This window comes from Miniopterus natalensis, chromosome 1, assembly GCF_054644295.1.
Source record: "Miniopterus natalensis isolate mMinNat1 chromosome 1, mMinNat1.hap1, whole genome shotgun sequence".
Classification (NCBI taxonomy): domain Eukaryota; kingdom Metazoa; phylum Chordata; class Mammalia; order Chiroptera; family Miniopteridae; genus Miniopterus; species Miniopterus natalensis.
The window spans coordinates 130,745,433-130,769,867 of NC_142081.1; the positions used below are offsets into that span (position 1 = coordinate 130,745,433).

General features: G+C 41.6%; 1 protein-coding gene across 1 annotated transcript in view; it reads left to right on the forward strand.

The window, feature by feature from the left end:
• The window catches only part of IL2RA (interleukin 2 receptor subunit alpha), a 44,002-nt gene extending 27,818 nt beyond the window's left edge, over positions 1-16,184 (forward strand). Inside the window, exons 2-8 of the mRNA XM_087823619.1 lie at positions 2,298-2,486; positions 4,816-4,926; positions 7,489-7,683; positions 9,359-9,442; positions 9,813-9,884; positions 11,138-11,204; positions 16,101-16,184. Coding sequence (XP_087679745.1) covers positions 2,298-2,486; positions 4,816-4,926; positions 7,489-7,683; positions 9,359-9,442; positions 9,813-9,884; positions 11,138-11,204; positions 16,101-16,125 — 743 coding nt within the window. The 3' untranslated portion in view covers positions 16,126-16,184. The remainder of the gene's footprint in view (positions 1-2,297; positions 2,487-4,815; positions 4,927-7,488; positions 7,684-9,358; positions 9,443-9,812; positions 9,885-11,137; positions 11,205-16,100) is intronic.
• Positions 16,185-24,435: the final 8,251 nt, after the last annotated feature.

Here is a 24,435-nt window from a genome sequence, read left to right on the forward strand (position 1 = left end):
ACATCCTTGCCTTGGCCAGGTGGCTCAGCTGGTTAGAGGGTCATCCCATACACCATGGGGTTGCGGGTTCAATTCCCGGTCAGGGCACATACCTAGGTTTTGGGCTTGATCCCTGATCAGGGCTTGTATGGGAGGCAACCAATAGATGTTTCTCTCTCTCTCTTCCCTTTCTTCTCTAAAATCGATAAAAACATATTCTTGAATGAGGATTTTTTAAAAAAGGAACAGCCTTGCCATGTTCCTCCATTGATTTTCTGATTATTATGCATATCTTATTTTAGCAACAAATTTACCTTCTGATACTTAAAAAAGTTGGTTGGTATTGATGTGATAAGTGCCAGTGAGTGGTACTGATGATATGGGCTGTAGAGAGAAATGCCGTTTTGCAGGAGTTAAGGGGTCAAATAAACTTCAGCCCAGTCTCTATATGAATTACCATTCTCTTTTTCTAGACAGGGGAAAAATGGAGAAAAGCAGAGCAAGTTACCTTAGTATAGTATGTCATGAAATCTTTAAAAAATTAGTAAAATAATTATTATAACACCCACTTTACCAAAAAGGAAGCCACATCTTAGGTAAGTAAAAATAATAAAGTTATATAGCTAGTTAACTGATAGAACTAGAATTTAGAAAACCATCTTTCTCCCCTTTCCACCATGCTGCCTTTCTTGCCTTATTATGATAATTGTTATGATTGCCAGAATTTACTGAGTGTTTATGGTACATGTTCTTCTACTGATGCTGGCCCGCTGAGCCACTCCGATTGCTATCAGTTACTCCCTTCTTGGTTCCAGGTGGGGCAGGCTGTCCATGTTCTCCGCATCTTCTGTTCTTGGGGGTAATAGGAGTGTCATCCATCCTAAGTCTTGGATGGGGGTGATCTCTAGGATGATAAGACACTGGGCAGAGTGTCGGGAACAGAGAAGCTTCACTACAACCCAACTGATTAATAAGCAATCGGCAGCAACCAGCAACGACTGCAGCAACCAGTCCAGATTTGGTGCCCATTCTGGCGGGTGGAGAGGCTGACTGATGGAGGCCCCTGCTTTCTCACCTTTTCCTGCTTCCTGTAATCCTTCATATCCACTTCTTTTATCCAGTGTGTAGTTTTTTCCTAAAAATCTAGTTTCTTGAACCAGGAGAATTTGTTGCAAGATATGCAATGCAGTCATCTTTCTGATTAGACCAAAGCCTTTTTCCCCTTAATAATTGGGCTTTTGGCCACTACATCAGGGTCTTTAGTGGGAAACCAGGGAATTTGAAAAACTCACAGAGGGGTAGGTGGGTGAGAAACACACACTTCCTACTAGCCAGACATTGAGTGAAGCACTTATATTTTATTTTTTTAATTATATTTTAATTCTCACCCGAGGATATTTTTTTCCACTGATTTTTTTTTTTTTTTTTTTTTTTTTTTAGAGAGTGTGGGAGGGAGGGATGGGGGAGAGAGAAAAACATCAATGTAAAAGAGACACATTGATTGGTTGCCTCCCGCATGCGCCCTGACCAGGGCTGTAGATTGAACCTGCAACTCAGGTACGTGCCCCTGACCAGGAATTGAACCAGAGACCCTTCAGTGTGTGGGCCTATGGTCTAAGCACTGAGCTACATTGGCCAGGGCTCTATTTTTTTTTTTTAATATATCTTTATTGATTTCAGAGAGAGGAAAGGAGAGGGAAAGAGAGAAACATCAATGATGAGAGAGTCATTGATTGGCTGCCTCCTGAATGCCCCTAACTGGGGATCGAGCCTACAACCTGGACATGTGCCCTGACATGGAATCGAACCCTGATCACGTGGATCCTAGGTCGAGGCTCAACTGCTGAGCCACGCCTGGCCGGGCTCTATTTTTTTTTTAATGGTACAGAATCATTAATTACAGAAAGTTGGACAATCCTTATTTCCTGAAAAGTTCTTATTTCTCACACACATTTTGTCCTTTAAGTAAATATGCATTGCTTTTCTCTCTTTTCCTTATATCCATTGGTCTTCCTTTCTCTACTTGCTCAACATGAGGCATATGCAGAATAAAACCTCATTCATTTCTATTCACTTACTTTGAAATATATTATAATTTGAAGAGAAATTTGGTTGAAATTAAATTTTGAACTGTTTCTCATACGAAGGTCTCTAAAGAACAGTGGCAATAGCCTTTGTTTCTTTCTCGGAAAAAGTGGGGTATATATAAATCCTTTAAATAAAATGAAGAAATGTGTGATTAAATCCCTACATGATTAAATGTGGGAACATTTGACTGGGCCCTCCTGAACTCCTAATATGATTCTTTTCCTTCACAGAGTTTTGCATCTCCCCCCCAGATGTCAGACACGCCACATTCAAAGCCCTCACGTACAAAACAGGCACCCTGTTAAACTGTGAATGCAAGAAAGGCTTCCGCAGAAAAATCAACCAGTCGGCCTTTATGAATTGTACGGGAGCTGCTGGCCACTCTTCCTGGGAAAACCAGTGTCAGTGCGTGAGGACTTGTAAGTGTTTCCTTTTATAACTACCAAGGGGAAGAGAAGAAGTATAGCAAAGAGTGAAACAGAGCTTCAGCTTTTGTTCACTCAGCCCTATAGAAAAAATTGGCCAGTCTAAACTATATGGTAACTAATTTTATTGGTTTCTGGAATATTCATTCGCTAAACAAATATTTAAGGAGTGTCTTCTAGTCCCAAGGACTGGTCTAGGCACATAGGATACCTAGCACTCAAGAAATTTATATTTCAGGGGCAGGGGGGAAACAGACATTATACTAATAATTACTGAACAATTAAAAATAATTCTAGTTCACAACAGTGTGAATGTACTGAATGTCACTGAACTATACACTTAAAATGACTGATGTGGTAAATTTTATGTTATGTCTATTTTATCACATTTTTAAGAAATAAAATAAAAAAGTCGTCTGAATGAGCCTATATGAAGACTATAAAAAATAAACAATTCTAGTGGGAAACATCTACCTGTAGGGCTGAACTAACTCATTTTTATTCTAGTTTCCAAAGCTTGTACTTCATACCACCAATATCTTTTTAAAAAATATATATCTTTATTGGCCTCAGAGAGAGGAAGGGAGAGGGAGAGAGAGGGATAGAAACATCAATGATGAGAAAGTCATTGATCGGCTATGAGCCCGCAACCTGGGCATGTGCCCTGACCAGGAATGGAACCCTGATCACCTGGATCCTAGGTCGACGCTCAACTGCTGAGCCATGCCCTGCCGGGCTTACCACCAGTATCTTAATTGATGAAATATACTTATCCTAGCCCCACCTCCAGAAACACAGCAATGCGAATTCCTAAGAATGCCCTATGACCCCTCTTCCCTCCTCTCCCTTTCAGTGACCACCTCTGCCACCCTAAGGAAAAAGTTCTAGGCACAAAAACAGGAGCATTGAGAGAGGCACTTCCTTCCCTGACAAGGGTAACAAGGAAATAGAAGCTCATGCTACTGAATTCTAGTCTTATATTTTACTGGCATTTTTCACTCTGGGTGCCATGGAGCCTTTTGGGGATTTCTTTAGAGGTGAAATATATTATCAGTCTAGGGCCTTCCCAGCCCAGTGTCAGGAACTGGCATTCCAGAACATGAGGAATAGTCCCCAAAGACCCCACATCCCCTTGCTGGGGTCAGAATAACAAGCCCTAAGGCAGGTCAGACTGGTGTTGGGGATGAGGCCCCAATTCAGCAGGAGGGAAGCAGAGACGCAGAGGAACTTGTTCACTTAGAATTTCTTTATGCCTGAATTTCACAACATGGCTTGAAAACTTACGGCTCTCAATGCCGGACATGATTGGAATCATTTGGTGGACTAAGAGTCCCCAAGTTCATGGCTGCTGGGGAGGGCAAGAAGAGATGGCAAAGCTTTTTGCCCAGATATTGTAGGCAGATCACCTCCCTGGAATGGCAATGAAGGAAATGACCCCCAAGATGCTTTCTAAACCTAAGTTGATCTGACCATGATTTTGCCATTTAATTTTCTTCTTTGAATCCTGAAAGTTCTCTTATTAGTCCAACTTCCCTACAGGGTCTTCTATCCAGTCTGTGGTATTTAGAATGTGGCAAATAGTAATGGGTTCATGTGTCTTTTTATTTCTTAATCCTGAAGATGGTGTTGGTGGCTGCAGTGCCTTTTGTCCTTCCCAAACCATGTATGGACTGCAAAATTGAGAGATCGCTGCTCTATTGAAGTTCCCCACAGTCTTTTTTCTCCCAGAAGATCCCCTCTCTGACCCTAAGTTAGAATCCCAATTCCCCCTCATTTTAGTGCCCTTACTCAAGTCCTTTGCCAAACTCTTTACAGTAGAGAGGAGGGTTGTAGAGAGGTTTAGTTTTCATTACTTTAAGATTGCATCTCTCTAGCTTTTAAATAAACTGCTTCAGGGAAACAAAAGAGTCAGTGGGCTGTTGAGTCAGATCACTTCCTGTTGCCATCACACACATACCCATGCACCATGTTGGCAGGGTTGATGGCCAGCTTGGAGTCCCTCTGGAGAATTCCCAAATACACAAAAAATTCCACTGGAAAATCTTTCAGTACTTTCAGAAACATGCTGAAGGCCATTGTCATTACACACATGAGTACTGACAGGCCAGTGCTGTCCTGGGCTTGACGTGAGCAGGGCCCACTGAAAGTACCCCAAGGGCAGGGCTCGTGTGTGGCTCATCTTTGTTACCCCAGCACCTTGATATTTCCTGACAAGCTGCAAGCAGTAGAAAGATACTATTTCTGAGTAAATGAATACATGTAGAATGTTTACTATCATAAGCATTTGTGAAGTTATTTGCTTCATTCCATTCATATTCTCTAGCCCCCAGGGGCACAGACAAACAAGCAACTCCTAAACCTGAAGAACAGAAGGAAAGAAAAACCACAGAAATGCAAAACCAAATGCATCCCACAGACCAAGTTAACCTTCTAGGTAAGAGGCGAAGCTGAACAACTGTTGTCTTAGTACTTGGAGTCAACTCTTCTCTTGTGGGTATATGATGTGCTCCCCCAAAAAGGAAAGTCTGTCCCACTCTCCTCTCCTCTAAGGATATCATGTCAACAAGCGCAACTGTATAGCATTTTCAAGCTCTTGGCTCAGCATTTCAAGTCACTCTCACAGAAGCCAACCTGGGCTCCGAGTTTCTTCTAGGTTTGAGAGCTGCCTGAATAGAATTCAGTTCAATTCAATTTAAAAAGCATGTATTGGGACTAAAAGTGCCAGGCACTGCCAATAGAAGATACAAACATGAGCAGACACTAGTCCCTGCTCTAATAGAAATACTATGTTTTCCCCCTAAGTAGAAGGTAATAAACTGCCAGCAAAGCAATTTACTTCAAGATGTTTCTTACGATGTGTGCATGTGTGTGTAAAATGTGCTGAGTCATACTGGTGAGTCTTGAAGCTGCAGATAAATACCTCCTAGCTAATGGGCTGTGGGTGAGTGAGCACCATAACTACCCAGTTGTTGCTGCAACTTTCCACCATGAATGATGTTGATTGAAGTCAAGTCATAATGTCAGGAAGAAACAGAGCCCATTAGGAATGGCTGAGATTTGGCAGACCAGGTGACCTTATACAACCCTATGGTCCCATGCTGATTGTATAACCTTATAAAAAACTTGAACATATTGTATATAATCTCACTTGAACCTAACAACCCAGTGAGTCAGGGAGCAGGAGTATTACTTCAAGTTACTGAAGAAATTGAGACATTGAGAAGGTAAAAGACTTGGCTAAACTCACATAATTTAGGAATAAGAACTTGGGTCTCCTGAGTTAGACTAGGGACCTTTCTACTGATTTACTTACTTTGGACTAGTTTGAATTTATTTGCAGCTTTCATTATTATTATTATTATTTTAAAGACTAATCCAGGGACATTGTTGCAACAAGATGTCTTTATCCATTTACCCCCTGCCAGCTTTGTACTGGAATGGTGTTTCAAAACACATTCAGTCGTTTTTCTCTTCTCCCATGATACCCTCCACAATTATTGAAAGGTTTCTCAAAAGGTCAATGTTTCTGGTCCTTACTCAAGAGATAACCAGTTGGTTCTGGCTAAGAGATATTTCACAGATTGTCTTAATTAGGCTGTTTTCATTTAAAAGAAGCAACCCCAGTTAAAAACAGGTTCAGAAAAATAGATCCAGAGACATAGAGGCATGGAACAGACTGAGGGATCTCAGAGGAAAGGCGAGGTTGGGGGAGTGGGTGGGGAGAGATTATTCAAAGAACTTATATGCTTATATGTGTAATCTATGGACACAGACATTGGTATGGGGAAGGCCTGGAGGTGGGGTGGATGCGTGGTGGAGGGGATCAATCGGGAGGAAAAGGGGACATCTGTAATACTTTCAACAATAAAGATAAATTAAAAATAAAATAAAAATAAAAAAATCATTGGGAAAAAATTTGAAGCTCTCAGGAAATAAAAAAACATAAAAATGTTTTGAAAAATTATTTTTAAAAAAACAAAACAGGTTCAGACAGTTATGGATTTCACTGGCTGTAAAAGAAATTTTTTGAGACTATAAGTTCAGTCATGATTTGCAAGGTGGTATACTAGGGCAGACCACTCGGGACAGAACCACTGAGCTTCCATCTGGGGCAAAGGGTTATACAGAGTATTTGTAGAGGTTATATTGGGTACTCAGGTTGTGGAAGGTCTGGAAAGTCAGAGAATACGTGTAGCTTTACGTGTCTGGGGAATAGAGGGTACCTGTGGTTCCATATTTCCAGATTGGGTATGGGGTGAAAGACCCTGAGATTAAATCAGAGCAGGGCATGATCTTTGGAGTTAAAGGTCCGTCAGGCTTGAATTTTAGTTTGGGAGTGGAAAGTTACTGGGCATGGGGAATTTTCAGAGGGCTCATACAGGGCAAGCTCCAGGTGTGGCTTGATCAGAGATCAGGCTCCAATTCTCTGAGATTCTCTCAGCCCTTCTCTCCTCAGGGCTTTGGCTTTGTCCACAGTCCTTCTGCCATGGTCCTAAGGTGACCATTAGCTGCAACCCAAGGATGTAGCTTCCTCAATCAGCAGTGGAGATACAGGGTGGTTGGTCTTCACTGACCCAAATTGGGTTGAGCCTGCCCTTATCCCTCAGCTGAGATCACCCTTCCCTCTCCTGTCCACTTATCAAAACCCTCATTAGCATCAGAACTAATTATTTATTCCCCTGTGTTCCCATAGCAACTGTCTGTTCCTTAACTATAATACTCAGCATATTCTGCCTTCACAGGTCTTTCTTACCCAATTGACTTACCCCTCCTACAGGAGTGACCGGGTCTTTGTGCCTTTCCACAAACTACTTAGCAAAGTTCCTGATGCAGATGTTCTCAATACATATTGGTTAAATGAAAGAAAAATCAATGAACAAATGAATGTGTAAACAAAAGAGTAAGAACCAAGGTCCAGTCTCTAGGAAGGGGAACCTTGGGTTTACTCCCATTGCTTTCCCCAGCTTGCCTTTGGAATTACCTTTCCCTCTTCCAGGCCATTGCAGGGAGCCTCCACCATGGGAGCATGAAGCTTCAGGGAGAATTTATCATTTCGTGGTGGGCCAGAGAGTTCACTACGAGTGTGCCCAGGGATTCAGGGCCCTACAGAGAGGTACTGCCGAGAGCATCTGCGAAATGATACGCGGGGCAACGAGGTGGACACAGCCCAAGCTCAAGTGCACCAGTGAAAGTAAGAACGATCAGTTTCTAGGTTTGGCGGCACCTTCCTGAGTTTACTACTTTGCCTTTTCCATCAGGCCCACCTGCCAGCTATGTAACCTTGGGCAAGCTGCTTGATCTCCTTGGGCCTCTGTTTTTTCTCATTCTATAAAAAAGACTAGATAAGCTCTAAGGTCTCTATCACTTAAGGTCCCCTGTACCCTGAGTGGGGATATGTAGCAGGAGAGGGAAAAGGAGGAAAGATCTTTTGAGTGTTCCAAAGCCCCACTCACTCACTAGTGATATTGCTTCTCCTTTCCTAGCTGATCCTGAAATTCCGCTTCTTCCTCAAAGCTACCAAGGCTTCCTCTTGTTCAAAAGGGAAAGTCCAGCCTGCAACTCACACATTTCTAACTTACTGACAGATAATGTTAAGTCCAATATTTGTACAGTGCTATACTGTTGACATGCAGCTTCCCCTTGTATAATTCCTACATGAACTTTGATAAAAGTGCAAATGTGCAGAGAAGGGACTTATTCAAGCACAAACAGGCACACCCACACCCTCATTTACCCATACACACAACCCACCTCTGTTGAAGTCTTCTGCTATTTTCATTCTGAAATCGTATTACTATTTCTACAATCAAAAGTCACTTTTGGTGTGTGATAGAGTGTCAGCCCACACACCAAAGAGTTGTCGGTTCGATTCCCAGTTGAAGGCACGTATCTGGGTTGCAGGTTTGTTCCCTGGTCCTGGTAGTGCTACGTGTGTGAGGCAACCAATCAATGTGTCTCTCACATCAATGTTTCTCTCTCTCCGCCTCCCTCCCTCCCACTCTCTCTAAAAATCAGTGGGGAAAAAACTCTTCTGGTGAGGGTTAACAACAATAACAAGTCACTTACATTGCCCTGGCCTGGTGGCTCAGTTGATTGGAGCATTATCCTGTACACCAAAAGGTTGCCAGTTCAATCCCCGGTAGGGGCGTGTACAGGAGCCAATCAATAGATGTTTCACTCTCACATTGATGTTTCTCTCTCTCTCTTTCTCAAATGAATATAAACATATCCTTGGGTGAGGAATCTATATATAAAATCACTTACATTTAACAGTGGGTTACTGGTTTCTTTGCTCACCACTCTTTCCAATATCCCATGTCTTCCCCTTGGATTCTTTGGCAATTCTGTTTCTTTCCTGTAGCCTGTCTCCACTGAGCCACACTGCTGGCCATAGCAGGTCCCTGGTTTCCTTTGTAAAGGATGACAAGGTGGGGCGGTGTCCAGGGTAACTGACGACACCCATGCTGAATGGGGAACCTTTCACAGAGAAAAGCGATCCTTTTATACCTTTCTACTTTGATGGTTCCATGGTCTTTGTATTATTAGGACCTGCTTCCAAGCCAGATGGAAACCAGGGCTGAGTAAGAAGCCTGGGGGTGGGGAAAGAGTTTCTCAAAGTTCTATGGAAAACCAGGATCAGAATTAGAATTCCCCCTCACTGGTCTCTGCTGGGGCCACTTACCCACTTCCTTGTGACTCTGATGTAGAGCCGTGTGACGTGGCACCCACAGATAATATACCCAGAACTGAGATTCACATCTTAGCTAGTGTGTCCGGAGTCAGCTGAGGAGGACAGGTGGGGTTTGATGTGAGACCCCACTTCCCCCAGCTTCAGTTCCATGAGCATCACTTACTCTCTCCTCCAGGTGATGAAGAGTCTCAAACAAGCACGGATACTCCTTCTGGAAGTGAAACTTCCTGGCCCTTGATAACGGCAGGTACTACTACAGGTATGGCTAGAGTTTGTTTCTATGAAGATAAGAGCTTGGCCATTAAATCAAATGGGAGAAAGGAAAGGCAGTTTTCCTGGTGCAGCCCTGCCAGCAGATGGGCCACAGCTGCCCCCTGGATGTTAAAGACGATCAGGTGTCTGCATCTGACCTCCCAATCCTCATATGCTGGGAAGCAAGTGTCAAGAGACACCAGACAGAGAGCAGTGTCTCGAGGCAGAAGAACAAAGTGCTTGCATACAGCCTCCCCTTGTCTTTTACATCCCTTCCACCAGTCTCTGAGGTTCTAGGGAGAAGTCCTAGCACTCTCCAGCCTGTGCAGTCCAATAATTGCCTAAACAGAACATCTTCCTTTCTCTCTTTTGCACAGATTTTAAAAAACATACAGAAGTGGATACACCCACGGAGATGTTCATATTTACCACCGAGTACCAGATAGCAGGTGGGTAGGAGTCACTTCTGTTATTGACAAAATGTACACCAGACAGAGACTGTGGAGTGTGTTGCTGGGTGGGTGGGTGAGTTAGTTGTTTAACATGACCCCCTATTCACACTATATGTTTGTAAGAGTAAAAGACTAACCCAGAAATTAACGTTACCTAAAATCACTTACAGTAAGTTGTTAGTGAAGTCTCAAACCAGCCCCAATCAGTTCCTCCTGAATGGATCCTAAATGACAAAATACCCTGTGCCTGTATGTGAGGGGAGAGGCAAAGAGGGAGGAAGGTGGTATAACCAGGGAATGGAAAAAAACCCATCCCTTAAACACTACAGTTGTTTCCTGGTAGGAGGAAAATAACATGCTTTGTGGCAAGAAAAAATAAAAATAGAAACGAGCTCCTAGAAAGAGAGTAGAATGGTGATCAGCTAGGGCCTGGGGCAAAAAGGGAGATGGTGGTCAGAGGGCACACACTTACATCAGAAGATAAGTTCTGGGGATGGAATGTACAGCATGGTGATTATAGTTAACAATACCATATTGTATATTTGAAAGTTGCTAAAAGACTAGATTGTACATAATCTCACCACAAAAAGGAAAAGGTAGTTATGTGATGTGATGGAGGTGCTAGCTAATGCTATGGTGGAAATCATATGGCAATATGTAAATGTATCAAATCAACATGTTTTAGACCTTAAACTCACACAATGTATATGTCAGTTATATCTCAGTAAAGCTGGGGGAATGAAGAACAGGCTTTGAGGCACACCTAAGATAGGTAGGTAGGTAGATAGGTAAGTAGATAGATACATAGGTAGATAGATACATAGATAGGTGGCTCGCTCCAGTACTATTTGGGAAATATGAACACTTTCAAGAGATGCTAAAGTGTTTATCACTTATCTTTATGTTTCAGTATTTCTTTTACCTGTCACAGGCCACACTCATGGCCTCTTTAACTGAAGCCTGGCCTCTCAACCTTTCTGAAGAGAGTGTCTGTCAGCGTGATCTCACCTGAAAGCCCTTTGAGGAAAGGTTCCATGCCCTTCCCCATCCATGCCACCTCACTCAGTTCTAGAGTCTCCTAAGAAATCGGGGGAGGGAGCTGAATTCTGAGAGGGGAAATCAGAAACTGCAGAGCCCACCTCTTCAGGAAATCCTTGCTCATGGGGGTGGGGATGGGGGGGTGTTCTCAGCCTGCTCTGTGACCTAGCCCAGGACGTGCCTTTGCTGACCAGCGGCTTCTCTGTTGACAGTGGCCAGTTGCGTTCTCCTGCTGATCAGTATCCTCCTTCTGAGTGCGTTCACGTGGCAGCAGAGATGGTGAGTTCCATATCAAGAAGGCCCTTGCCCAAGCTATGACGCCAGAGTAGGAAAAACACCAGGGTAGAGATACCTGAGCCCCCAGCCCACCCCACCCTCCTACTACCCACCAGCAGTTTGGGGGGTAGTAGAGGGAGAATGGGCCAGTGTATGCACTCCCAAAGAGTCAATCAACAAGAATTAAAGCCGCAGGGAACTTGGATAGCAAAGGAAACTAACATTTGTTGAGTACTGTATACCAGTTTTAATGCTTGTCTAATAAACATTATCACAATCTGTCTTCTCAGAAACCTTATAGCTACATCTTAGATTAAGTAACGTAAACAAGATTGCACAGCAAAGGCCCACACTGCAACTTGAATCAAGAGCCCAAGACATTTCTGCCCCATCACCTGGCTAGAAGGAAGTTAGGTCCCCTCCGAGCTTCTCCTCTCCTGTGCTCCTAACCCTACCTCCTGCAGACACTCACACCAGAGCTCCCTTGACAGGAACATGATCCATGTGTGGCCTTATTTGCACTAACTCAGATTCTCAATCAATCTTGGCTGTGGATTGGAACAACCAGGAGATTTTTTTAAAAATTGATTTGAGAGAAAGAGAGAGGGAGGGAGAGAGAAACAGCAATGTGAGAGACATCAATTGATTGCCTCCTGCACATGTCCTGACTGGTGATGGAACCTGCAACCTTGGTACAAGCCCTCACCAGGAATTGAACCTGCCACCTTTCAGTGCACAGGACAATGCTCCAACCACCTGAGCCACACTGGCCAGGGCAAGAGATTAAAAAATATATATATATCTTTACTGACTTCAGAAAGAGGAAGGAGGAGGAGAGAGGGAGATAGAAACATCAATGATGAGAGAGTCATTGATCAGCTGCCTCCTGCACGCCCCCCATTGGGGCGGAGCCTACAACCTGGGCATGTGCTCTGACCAGGAATTGAACCGTGATCTCCTGGATCATAGGTCAGTGCTCAACCGCTGAGCCATGCCTGGCCCAACAGGAGATATTTTTAAAAAATACTAATGCTTGGTCCTCAACCAGAATCTCTGGGGGTAGGCCCCAGGCATCAGTACGTTTTTCTTTTCAGTTGAGATAAGATTCATTATTTTAACCATTTTCAAGTGCATAACTCTGTGGTTTTTTAATAATGTTGTATATGCACCACCACTATCTAATTATACCTTAGGACATTTCCATCACCCCCAAAAGAAACCCCAAACTTCCCAATTCCCCATTTCCCCCATACCTTGGCAACCACTAACCTACTTTCCATCTCTGTGGATTTACCTGTTCTGGACATTTCATTTAAGTGGAATCATACAATATACAACCTTGTGTGACTAGGAAATAAGTACTTTTTAAAAACTCCTCAGCCCGGCTGGGTGTGGCTCAGCGGTTAAGCATCAACCTAGGATCCAGGCGATCAGGGTTCGATTCCCGGTCAGGGCACATGCCCAGGTTGCGGGCTCGACCAATGACTCTCTCATCATTGATGTCTCTCTCTCCCTCTCTGAAATCAATAAAGATATATTTAAAAAACAAACAAACAAACAAAAAAACAACTCAGATTCATCAAATACATACACATCCAATTTGCCAACTCAGCACTAAGCCAGTGGTTCTCAAATTTGAATGGGCATCAGAATCTCCCGGTGGGCTTGTTCAAACAGACTGCAGGCCCCACCCCCAGAGTTTCTGATTCAGCAGGTCTGGGATGGGGCCTAAAAATATACATTTCTAGCAAATTCCCAAGTGATACTGATACTTCTGTTCCAGGAACCAAACTTGGAGAACTACTAAATGAGCCTAACAGTACTCAGACTAAGAATCAAGAGAGTGAAATCAATTCACACACACACACACACACACACACACACACACACACACACACACACACGGCCAGCTTCTCCCTCCCTTTAGACAGCAGACTATAGAGACCTATTATGTCACTCTTTTGACAATGCAGAGTATCCCTACCCATACACTAGAGTACACTCTGTCCAACCCTGATATAAACTCCCCAGTAAGATCCTGATAAGATATTTGTTAGATCCTCTCCTTCCTTCAGTGACAAGACTTAATTAATACCTCTCAGGGATCTTTTCATTTTGGTAGCTTAAAAGACCAAAAGCCATCAGACACAAAGGGATTAAGCTATTTGGGAGTGGTAAAGGTTCTGGAATTTATGTTGTGAAACAAAGAACAGCCTAAAATCATGAGTTTCGACAAGCTCCTCCAGAATTACAATCTTCCAGAAAACTCAAACTGACTCCTCTGTCAGAGACTAGTCCAAAATCCTTCCTAAAATCAAATTTCATCTGATAATGCCCTCTTATGGTCAAACAGAATCCTGCATTTGATGAGCCAGAGCTGGCTTACACTGGCTTCTGAGAGCCAAAGTCAAATTTTTAGGAATTTTGCAAACTGATTTTAAACATAGCCATTATGAAAAATCAAAGTATGTAAACTTACAATGAAATAAATTACATTAAATACAAAATTAAATAGTCAAAAGTAATCACTTTTCTAATTATTTTACTACATTTTACTGCTTTCTTTATTCTCAGGGTTATTCACATCTACTGCATCTATATCAAGAAATTACTACATAATGGTTTACTACTGCACATCTCTTTCCAATTCTTTTCAGTAATGTCACATTGGTAGCTTAAAACTGGGCATGGTGGGAGTATTTACACCAATGAAATAAGCAAACTTTTTCACAGAGCTGGTTGTTACACATTTCCCAGCATACCACTTATTGGAGCCTTGCCCCATGGGAGCTCTAAGTAGACAGAAAGCAACCAACTGGGCTAAATAAAAACTGGGTAGAGTAAGTACTGTACTGTTCAATATGGTAGCCACAAGTCACATGTGGACATTTAAGTTTAAACATAAATAAATTAAATATAATTAAAAATTCAGTTTATTAGTTGCACTAACCACATCTATATTTCTGTCATCGCAGGAAGTTCTTATAGTGCAGTGCTGGTTAGAAACTAAGAGTTTTTAATTCATGAAAATCACTTAGCACAGTTAGTTGCTATTATTATTCCTTTTCTGCAACTATTGTCCTCCATACAGTTAAAAAAATGTATAGAGTATCTCCTATGTAGATGTTGGTCAAAGGGTACAAATTCCCAGTTAGTAGATGAGTAAGTTTTAGAGATCAGATGCACAGCATTGTGATTATCGTCAACAGTACTGTATTATATACTTCAAAGTTGCTGAGAGAATAGATCTTAAATATTCTGACCATAAAAAAGAAATGATTATTATGTAATATGATGGAGGTGTTAGCTAATGCTATAATGGCAATGATATTGTGATATATAAACGTATCAAACGAACATGTTTACACCTTGAACTCACACAATGTTATATGTCAATTATATCTCGAAAAAACTATTACAAGAATATCTGAATTTTATTAACCAATGTAATGCCAATATATTCAATAAAAATATACAGGGGTGGGCAAAAGTAGATTAAATTACCAGCCATCATTACCTAAAAGATAAAGTATAAGGATACAAAATAATAACAATAATAATACAAATAAGTAATATAATAATTAATAAATAATAATACAAGAAAAAAACTGTTTTGTATACTCAAACTGTAAACTTACTTTTGCCCACCCTGTATATATATTTTTCAAAAAGAAAAGAGTATCTGCCATGTGTCAGGCTCTTGTTAGGGGCCCAAAGATAAATACAAATGGCTTCTGTTCTCAAGAGCCTACAGACTAGTAGAGGAAAAGGGGGAAAAAAATAGAGAATTTAAATGTAGTGGTTTTTTTGAGGGAGAGAAAAAACACATTTAATGGAGGAAGAGTCCTAAGATTGAGGTGTTATAGGAACAAAGAAAAAGGACACTTAACCCTACAGGGGGGTGCCAAGAAGGCTTTTAGAGTTGAAGATGCCAAAGATGCCTGAAGCCAGATTTTTAAAAGGCAGGAGATAGCTGCTGGGCAGAGGGAGCATGGGGAGAGGGAAAGCAGTGAGAGGAAGCATAATGTTTGGGAGAAGCCGAGCAGTTCTGAGCACAGAGCATGCTGGGGCAGTGGTGACATTAAAGTTCTGAGGTGGACAGTGACCAAGTCATGGAAGATCAGGCCAGACTGATGGGATTAGACCCTATTCTGAGGGCAACAGAGAGCACCACAGAAGCTTGACTTATGGGACAAATGGTATCTTTGGCCCTTTGAGTGGTCCGGCTACAACAGAGGCTGGATTTAAGGTGGGTAACAGTGGTGGCAGTTTGATTATATTATGATGGAATAAATCCACATAGGAGATGATGACAGCATGAGCTAGGTCAGTGCGTACACGTCAAAAAGGAGCAAAAGAATCAAGACTTATATAAAGGAAGTCAAGGTAGCTGGTTGGATGTGAGGGTTAAGGAAGAGGGATGACTCGGGTGAGTCCAGGTGTTAGAGTGTGACAGTGGAACCGGGTAGTCACTTTACACTGGGATGAAATGCAAAGTGAGGATCTAGAGTAGTAAACCCCTTGGGGATTAACCCCCAAGCGGAGCCCATCCTGTAGTCCATTACCTGGGACACACTCAGCCTCCACACCTATAACTGTCCGGTCCTGGAGCTGACAGGAAAATGGAAGGGCTATCTCAGGCTCTTTCTCAGGTTGACTTACTGCACAATGATTGAATTTTCATGCTGTAAGAACCCTGGGGCAGTCTTGGTGGGATGAAGAAGCCTTGGGGTCAGATTTCAGTATGTGAGAAGGTGATAATATCCTGGGGTGGAATTTTAAGTTAGCAGGTCAGTGTGGGCTTAGCTGAATGTTCTACCCACATCAGTTTAGGGTGGAACCACGTTTTCCTTGGTGCAGTGTTACACCGATAACTATGACTTAGTTATGTCACTACAGGAGGAAGAGTAGAAGAACAATCTAGAAAAGCCAGAGTGGTAAGAAGCTGAGAACAGCCAGCAGAAGTCATGAAGCACAAGCAAAATCAAAGAAGTTAAACACTCACCCAAGCTACATCTCCTGTGATCCCTTGGGTTTTGAAAAACTCTGAAGTCACATCGCAGAAAAACAGGCAACTGTGACCCCATCACAAAGCTGGCTGTGGAGTATCAATGAGTGAGCTCAACCTGCTTCTAAGTACATCGTTGGTGGAACAGGGAGGAATAACCAGAACTCTCACTCTTATTTTCATGTATGTGTAAAGCTTGATGGGCAAGAAACTCTCTCCACAACCCTATATAGTATAAAGAAAATAGCTTAATGTTAATTTCACCCCAACTTCCCAGTTTAGACAACCCAAGGAAAACCCCAGCACTAATGTAAATAGACACACACACACACTCTCTCTCTAGCCTATGTAATAGGACCTTGTCCCTTGATCCATGTAGATCCTTTCCCAGCCTTTGGTTGACTAGCCCATTCTCCTGGTCACATTCCTTAATGAATGCCCTGTAAGAACTCTGGTCTGGTCACTTGAATGCATCTTTTTGTCCTTAGGTCAGTCCTCTAAACTAGCCCCCCTCCACTGAACCTTCAGTTTTGAATTTCAAAATAGAGGTGATGGCAGAATTATCTTTGGGTAACACCAAAACAGCACACTCAAGCCCTTGGAATTATGGAGCTTTAATACTTGAAAGGACTTTACTGGAGTTCATGTTGGGAAAAGAAGAATAAACTGGGTCCTGGGTAATGAATTATACCTATTAAAAAGCGTTACCTATTCATTACTAATAGGTTTCATTAAGAGTTAGTTTCTTTGAGGTTGCTATAAATGATATTCTGAATTTGTCCTGCAAGAATTTGATGTTTGTAGACAGATACAAATGTGTAAATGTGTACATTTCCAAATAAGTGTCATAAAAACCCCCAACAAGAGATCAATACATTCAATGTTTATGGAAAGAAGGAAAGAAAGAAGGCAGTGAGGAGTGGGGAGGGAGATCATGCCGACAGGATGTAACTATGGAAAAGGTCATACCAGTGGTCCTCCAACTGTTAGCAAATCAGAATCACCTGTAGGCCTTGTTAAAACACAGATGGCTGGGACCATCTCCAGAGTTTTGGAGTCAACAGGCCTAGGGTGGGCCTGAAAATTTACATTTCTAACAACTTCCAGGTGATGCTGATGATTCTGGTCCAGGTAACAGACTTTGAAAACCACTGGTTATACCTCTTCATGCCCACTGATCCTCAACGCCTACCAGGAAAAAAAAGCTTCAGATGCTGGGATTTCAGTGAAGTTCTTGTACAGCCTCTTCCGTAAGAGCTCAATTATAAAATGAGTTGACTGAGATCTCCCAGTCGGACAAAATCACATGACTAAGGCGATTAATGAAAAATTTAAACCTGCAGTCAGTTATCACTTCTGAAAGGGCAGGAAAGTGTTATGAAAAAAATGGGCAGGTGTCAGCAGGTCCATATCCAGATTAAAGAACCATTTTCTTTCCTTTCTGTGACCAGCCAAGTACCATACATATTCCATTATCAATATCCTCCATCACCACCCCAAATTTGTGTTTTCTGGTTAAACTAAAGTAGAGAGGAATCTCAGACCATAAAATTAAAAAAAAAAAATTTTAGTTATCTAGCCCTGCCTGATGTGGCTCAGTGGTTAGAGCATCAGCCTAACCATCAAAAGGTTGCAGGTTTGATTCCTGGTCAAGGGCACCTACCTGGCTTGCGGGTTTGATCCCCACCCCTAGTGGGGGTGTGTGCAGGAGGCAACCAGTCAATGTGTCTCTCTCACATCAATGTTTCTCCCTCTCTCTCTCTCCCCTCCCTTCCTCTCTCTCTGAAAAGCAATGGAGAAAATATCCTCATGTGAGAACAAAAAAAAAGGAAAACAAAAATTTACTTATCTTTCTTGAGTAAAATTGAATTGAATTATCATTACTCATTTTGGGGGAGGGAAAACTGTGAGATCAAAAATTTTTTCATAATAATTAAGATGTTTACCTACCTTTTTCACTCGCATTCTCTTATAAGTGTATGATGGAGTTTTCCCGAAGTTACCTGATATGTGATCATGTCATCACTTTGATGTTAACATACAATGAGTTTATTACTTTTTAAAAAGGAATTAATAAACAATATTTTTTAAATGTCTTGGTTTTAGTATCTAAATATCATAAGTATCACTAGATGTAACTATATAAACAAAGCTCTTCGGGATCCTCAATACTTTTTAATAACATACAGAAGTCCTGACAAATAGCTAACAAGCACATCATCATTGGTCATTTCAGAAATTCAGATCAAAACTGCAATGAGATACTATGTCATACCCACTAAGATGACCTTAAGCAAAAAAAGAAAAAAAGAAGAGAGAGGGAGGGAAGAAGGAGGGAAGGAAGGAAAAGGGGAAAAAAGGAAAAGGGAAAGGAAAGGACAAATGTTGACAATGATATGGAGAAATTTTGGAGAAATAGGGACTCTTATAGATTGATGGTGGGAATGTAAATGGTGTAGCCACTGTGGAAAACAGGTTGGCAGGTCCTCGAAAAGTTAAACATTGAAGTACCACATGATAGCAATTCTACTCCTAATTCTACCTCCAGGTATATACCCAAGAGAGGTGGAAACCTATGTCCAGACAGAATCTTGTACATGACTCCTTATAACAACATTATAGCCAAATAGCCAAGAGGTAAAAAAAACCCAAATTCCCATCAATGGATGCATGGCTAAGGAAATTGTAATATATCCATACACAGCAATATTATTCAGTCACAAAAAGGAGTGATACTGATACATGCTACAATGTAGATGAATCTCTGATACCACAGCAACAGCAAAGAGTAAACACAACCACAACCTAACTCCTAGCCAGATAAATATAAACCCTGACACCAAAGGCCTATTTACCTTAGTTTCTTTTACCTACTACATCATGTGCAGCTTTCAGCAAAAAATTACAAGGTATGCTAAAAGGCAAAAAACACAATTTGGAGAGACAAAGCCAGCATTAGAACAAAATTTAGCTATGGCAGAGATGTTGGAAGTATCAGAATGGGAATTTAAAACAATTATGGAAAATAGATCATTCTGACACATATTGCTATGTCCCCCTGAATCTATTCTTCCATTGGTAATAAAAGCTCCAGGTTTCAGTGGAACACATCCCTCTCCCCAGCTAAGGATAATGTTTGCTAGCCTCCCTTGCAGCTAAGTGTGGTCATGTGATTAAGTTCTGACCAATGAGACATGAGCAGAAGTGAAGTGTACAATTTTTACGATGTGTCTTTGAAGAGAACAGGTATGCCTTCCTCTTCTTTCTCTTCCATTGGCTGGCAGGTGGTCTTGATGGTGGGAGTTAGAATGACCAGTGGGATAGAAACTGCATGTAAAGTTTGACTGGGAAACAAAACCAAAGGAGACTGGATGTATGACACCACGGAGGTGCCAGACCAAGACTGCTTATACTTGGACTGTACCTAAAACAGAACCCCCCCACACCATTCAGGCCACTGTGATCTTTGCCCTTGTTAGAGCTGCTGCACCAGTACCCTATAACAATTATCCATCTCTTTCCCAAATTTCGCTTATGCTATCATATTAGCATCAAAATGTTTTCAACAGAAAATGGGACAAGAATTAGCTTTCGACATTTAAGCAGATTTTCAAGTTAAATACATGTTTTTGTTTCCATAAATATTACCTTAAAATTTGTCCCTCCAGGAAGTAAATAAATTTATCAGAAAAAATGGTGTAAATTCTTTGTGGTAATTTGATTAATCCCTTACTCATCTTCGGAGAATAACTGCAACTAATTTAAAATGTCCCCAAAGGCTTTCCAAAAATGTTGGCTTACAAGAGATGTTCCTATCAGATGGTGCTTTCTGGCTAAGTCAGGAATCAGAAAGAGAGAGCTGCTGAGATCTTCAAAGCCAATCCCTGTTATTTCCATCCCTCCTTTGAAGAATGTCCTTTCTACAATATTGAGAAATATGCCTTTGTAGTTACACTACTGCTTTGGGAGTAGAGACCAAAAGAAATACGAGGTCAAAAGATAAGAATTATCAAGCACCATATTAGCGTCCGTATCACTAAGGATTCTAAGTAGCAAATAATAAAAAATCCAAAACAACTTTTCACATAACTTGTACTCCTCAGTGGTAGTTTCCTTCATAGCTCAACAACCTTACCAAGAATGTGTTTTTTTTGCACAACCGGGTATGGCTGAGTGGTTGAACATCGGCTTAGGATCCAGGAGATAGTGGTTCCATTCCCAGTCAGGGCACATGCCTGGGTTGCGGGCTCGATCCCCATGGGGGGGCATGCAGGAGGCAGCTGATCAATGACTCTCATCATTGATGTTTTTATCTCTTTCCCTCTCCCTTCCTCTCTCTGAAATCAATTAAGATATATATATATTTTAAAAAGAATGTAGTTTTGTTTTTCCCCTCTCTGTTCTCTGTTTCCAGTGACGTCAGCTTTATCCAACAGCAAGATTAACTTCATGTGGCAAATAAGCTGTAAATATTCCAGAATTTTTATCAGATTACCCTATCTAGAAACACAAAGAGTGTCTTCCTAAGGAGGTCCCAGGAAATGGCTTCTCGAGTCTTATTGGCTCAAATTAGGCTGCACGTCTACCCTGCACTGTGGCCAGAGGATGTAAGATGACTCTTATTTCCTTAGGCCTGACCCACACATCCCACCCCTAGAATTAAGAGTGGAATCAGATTCCCTTATTGGCTACTTGGGGTGGGGAGAATGGTAAAAACCAAACGAAAAGTAGATTGTTACCAAGAGAAGGGAGGATGGATGTAGGGGTAAGCAAACATGCTTTTCTTTTTGGCCTATAAAGAAATATTACTCTATTAAAAGTCCCAAATTTTCACATCATCTTACTATTACAAAGCTTAGAAAGAACTAGCTCAAAGTTCAGTCATGGGAATAGGAAAGAAAACGTGGACAAAAGATTTGTTAGGGCTTCAGTATGGGAATTTTTATGGGTGTAGAAAAATTTCTTTGATGTTCTTCCATTGACAATGTTCTGGGCTGTACAAGCAAAACTTGGACTCAGTATCTGAGATGCAACACTACGGACTGGAATGGATTTGGGATGGGAGGGTTGGGTTGGCTGGAAGAGGAGAGGGTGGAGACTCAGAAGCTCTTAGATTTTGATATTAAAAAGCAGGCACCAGCAGACTATAGAGATCGGAGTGGGGGAAGGGGGAGGGAACAGGGTTGAAATGGGCTAAGAAAATTATCTCCTTTTTTTTCTTTTTTTTTTTTTTTAAAAAAAATATATCTTTATTGATTTCAGAGAGAGGAAAGGAGAGGGAGAGAGAGAGATAGAAACATCAATGATGAGAGAGTCATTGATCGAGCCCGCAACTCAGGCATGTGCCCTGACCGGGAATCGAACCCCGATCGCCTGGAACCCAGGTTGACGCTCAACCGCTGAGCCACGCCCGGCCGGGCTATCTCCTCTTCTTACATCTGTGTGTGCCAGGTCTGGGACATAGTGAGGTCTCTGTGTCCGTCAGGGAGCACTGCGACAGAATCCATGATGAAACAGCAGGTGTGCGCCCAAATCCCTTTATGCTCCATGATTCTACATCAATTATTCTTTCCCTTCCTCCACCAGTCTCTCGCTCAGAAGGTCCAAAGACTACACCAGCTACAAGATAAAGTACATAATCTTCAGTCTGCCATTTAAACCTTTCCACCCTCCACTCTGACCAGAGTGCTGTATTATGCGCAGTCCTCTAAACACCAGTGGCGTGGTTAGTGTTGTTCCCTTTATTAAATAAACATTGACCAGAGCCATGAGTAAAAGGCCATTTCAAGTCCCACTGCCTGAGAGCTCTGCAATGGGTGAATCAGTCTCCTCCTCTCAACTCAGAGTGTTCACTTTCACTTTTTGACAGTTAACTCCCCCCCTCCATGTTTATTGAGGTATAAATGAAGAATTAAAATTGCATATATTTAAGGTGTGCGATGTGATGTTTGATGCATATATATGTTGTGAAATGATCACCACAATCAAGCTAATTAACATATCCATCACCTCATATAGTTACCTTTTTGTGAATATGTGAGAACAATTAAGATCTGCTCCCTCAGCAAATTTCAAGTTCATGAGACAGTATTAACTATAGTCATCATGCTATAATTAGATCTCCAGAACTTATTTATCCTGGACAACAGAAACTTTGTATTCCTTAACCAACATCTCCCATTTCCCCCACCTCCAGCCCCTGGTAACTACCATTCTACTCTCTAATTCTATGAGTTTGACTTTTTTAGATTCTTCATATAAGTGGGATTATGCAGTATTTGTCTTTCTGTGTCTGTTTTTTTAAGTATGTCTTTATTGATTTCAGAAAGAAGAAGGGAGAGGGAGAGAGAGACACAGAAACATCAATGATGAGAGAGTCATTGATCGGCTGCCTCCTGCAAGTCCCCCACCAGGGGTTGACCTGGCAACATGGGCATGTGCCCTGACCAGAATCGAACCAGCATCTCCTGGATCATAGGTCGATGCTCAACTGCTGAGCAACACAGGCTGGGCTATGTGTCTGGTTTATTTCATTTAGCATACTGTCCAGTTTCACCCATGTTGTTGAAATGCAGAATTTTTTTTAAGGCTGAATAATATCCCATTGTGTGTGTGTATATATATCTTATATACACCACGTTTTCTTTATCTATTCATCTGTTGAGGGACACTTAGTTATTTCCATATCTTGACTATTATGAATAATGCTGCAATCAACATGGGAGTGCAGATATCTTGTTGAGGTACTAATTTTATTTCCTCTGGATATATCCACAGAAGTGGGGTTTCTGTATGATATGATAGTTCTTTTAATTTTTGAGGAACCACACCATTTTCATAATGGCTCTACCATGTCAGTAAACATTTTGTATTTTATTTTCCTTCCCTTACCCCCCAAATTTGAGCTTGTTGTACTTCATAGAATTCCACTGTCTACCTTAGTGCTATGCACATAACAGGCATCCATAAGTATTTGTGGAAAGAATGATCTCTTACTTCATTAGACCTGGAGGTTAACATCTATTGGTTGAGCAGCAGGTGGAAGAGTACAGATACATTGAGCTTCCCCTCAGAGTTCTAGATGTATCTCCTGGTCCTTATTAGTGCCCACTGATGATTCATTTCTCCTATATTCTTTGTGCATGGTATGTAGGACATTTCTTTGTGAAAAGTTCTGAAATTCTGCCTTTAAACCAATTGCCAGCTAATTTTTATTCCTACATTAATCCATTCAACATTTAGGCACACAGCCAGTACCATAGTTCTTTAGAGTATGAAACTGCCATCTGCTACATCTGGTTTTTGGGTTCCCTGGCAGATATGTTACCATCACTAACTATGAAAGAAAAATATTGTGTGGTACATTGAACAGACCAAGAAAAAATTATACAAGGATCAAATGACAAAATATTATGAAAACACCACTAAGGAAATAATGCATCTGAAAAAAAACCCTGACTAACAGCTAACTATATTTGAACAGTCAGGCAAGGCAGATAGCTAAGTGTTTTTCATTTCTAATTAGATCTGAAACAGAAAATTTGATTTAAGCTCTTTTGATGAGCTTCCCAGATAATCTTGCACTTGCTTCTGACTAGGTTTGGCCAATGGCAAGTCCTAAAAAGAGTTGTAAGGCAGATGAAAAAAAAGAAGACATAATCCTTCCTTTTTATCTGATTCTAGTGGCATCTCTATCAGCAAGAGATGGTTCCAGATTCCAGCAGCCTTTGGTAGTTCCAGCAAAAAGAGCAGTGGTTGACCACCATCAGCTTCTGGGAGTTACAGGTTCTGAAAATTTTTATATTCACAGCAGCATTGATTTCAGTAGCAACAGTTTCCACCAGTATCAGCCATAAGTACTCCTGGACTCATGTAACATCATCTCCTTTTTGTTCCTCCAGAGTTTGCTTCCTGCAGAACAATTCTCTGAGTTATTTCACCTTTTCCATTTTTCTCCTTCAGCCCTTCAGAGATTTTTGGAACCAAATCCCTGTATTTAAAAAGCTCTGTTCAGCCCAGATGGGAGTGGCTCAGCTGTTGAGCATCGACCTAGGATCCAGGAGATAGAGGTTCGATTCCCAGTCAGCGCACATGCCTGGATTGCGGGCTCGGTCCCCAGTCGAGGGGTGCAGGAAGCAGCCAATCAATGACTCTCTCATCATTGATGTTTCTATCTCTCTCTCCCTCTCCCTTCCTCTCTCTGAAATCAATAAAGATATAATTTGT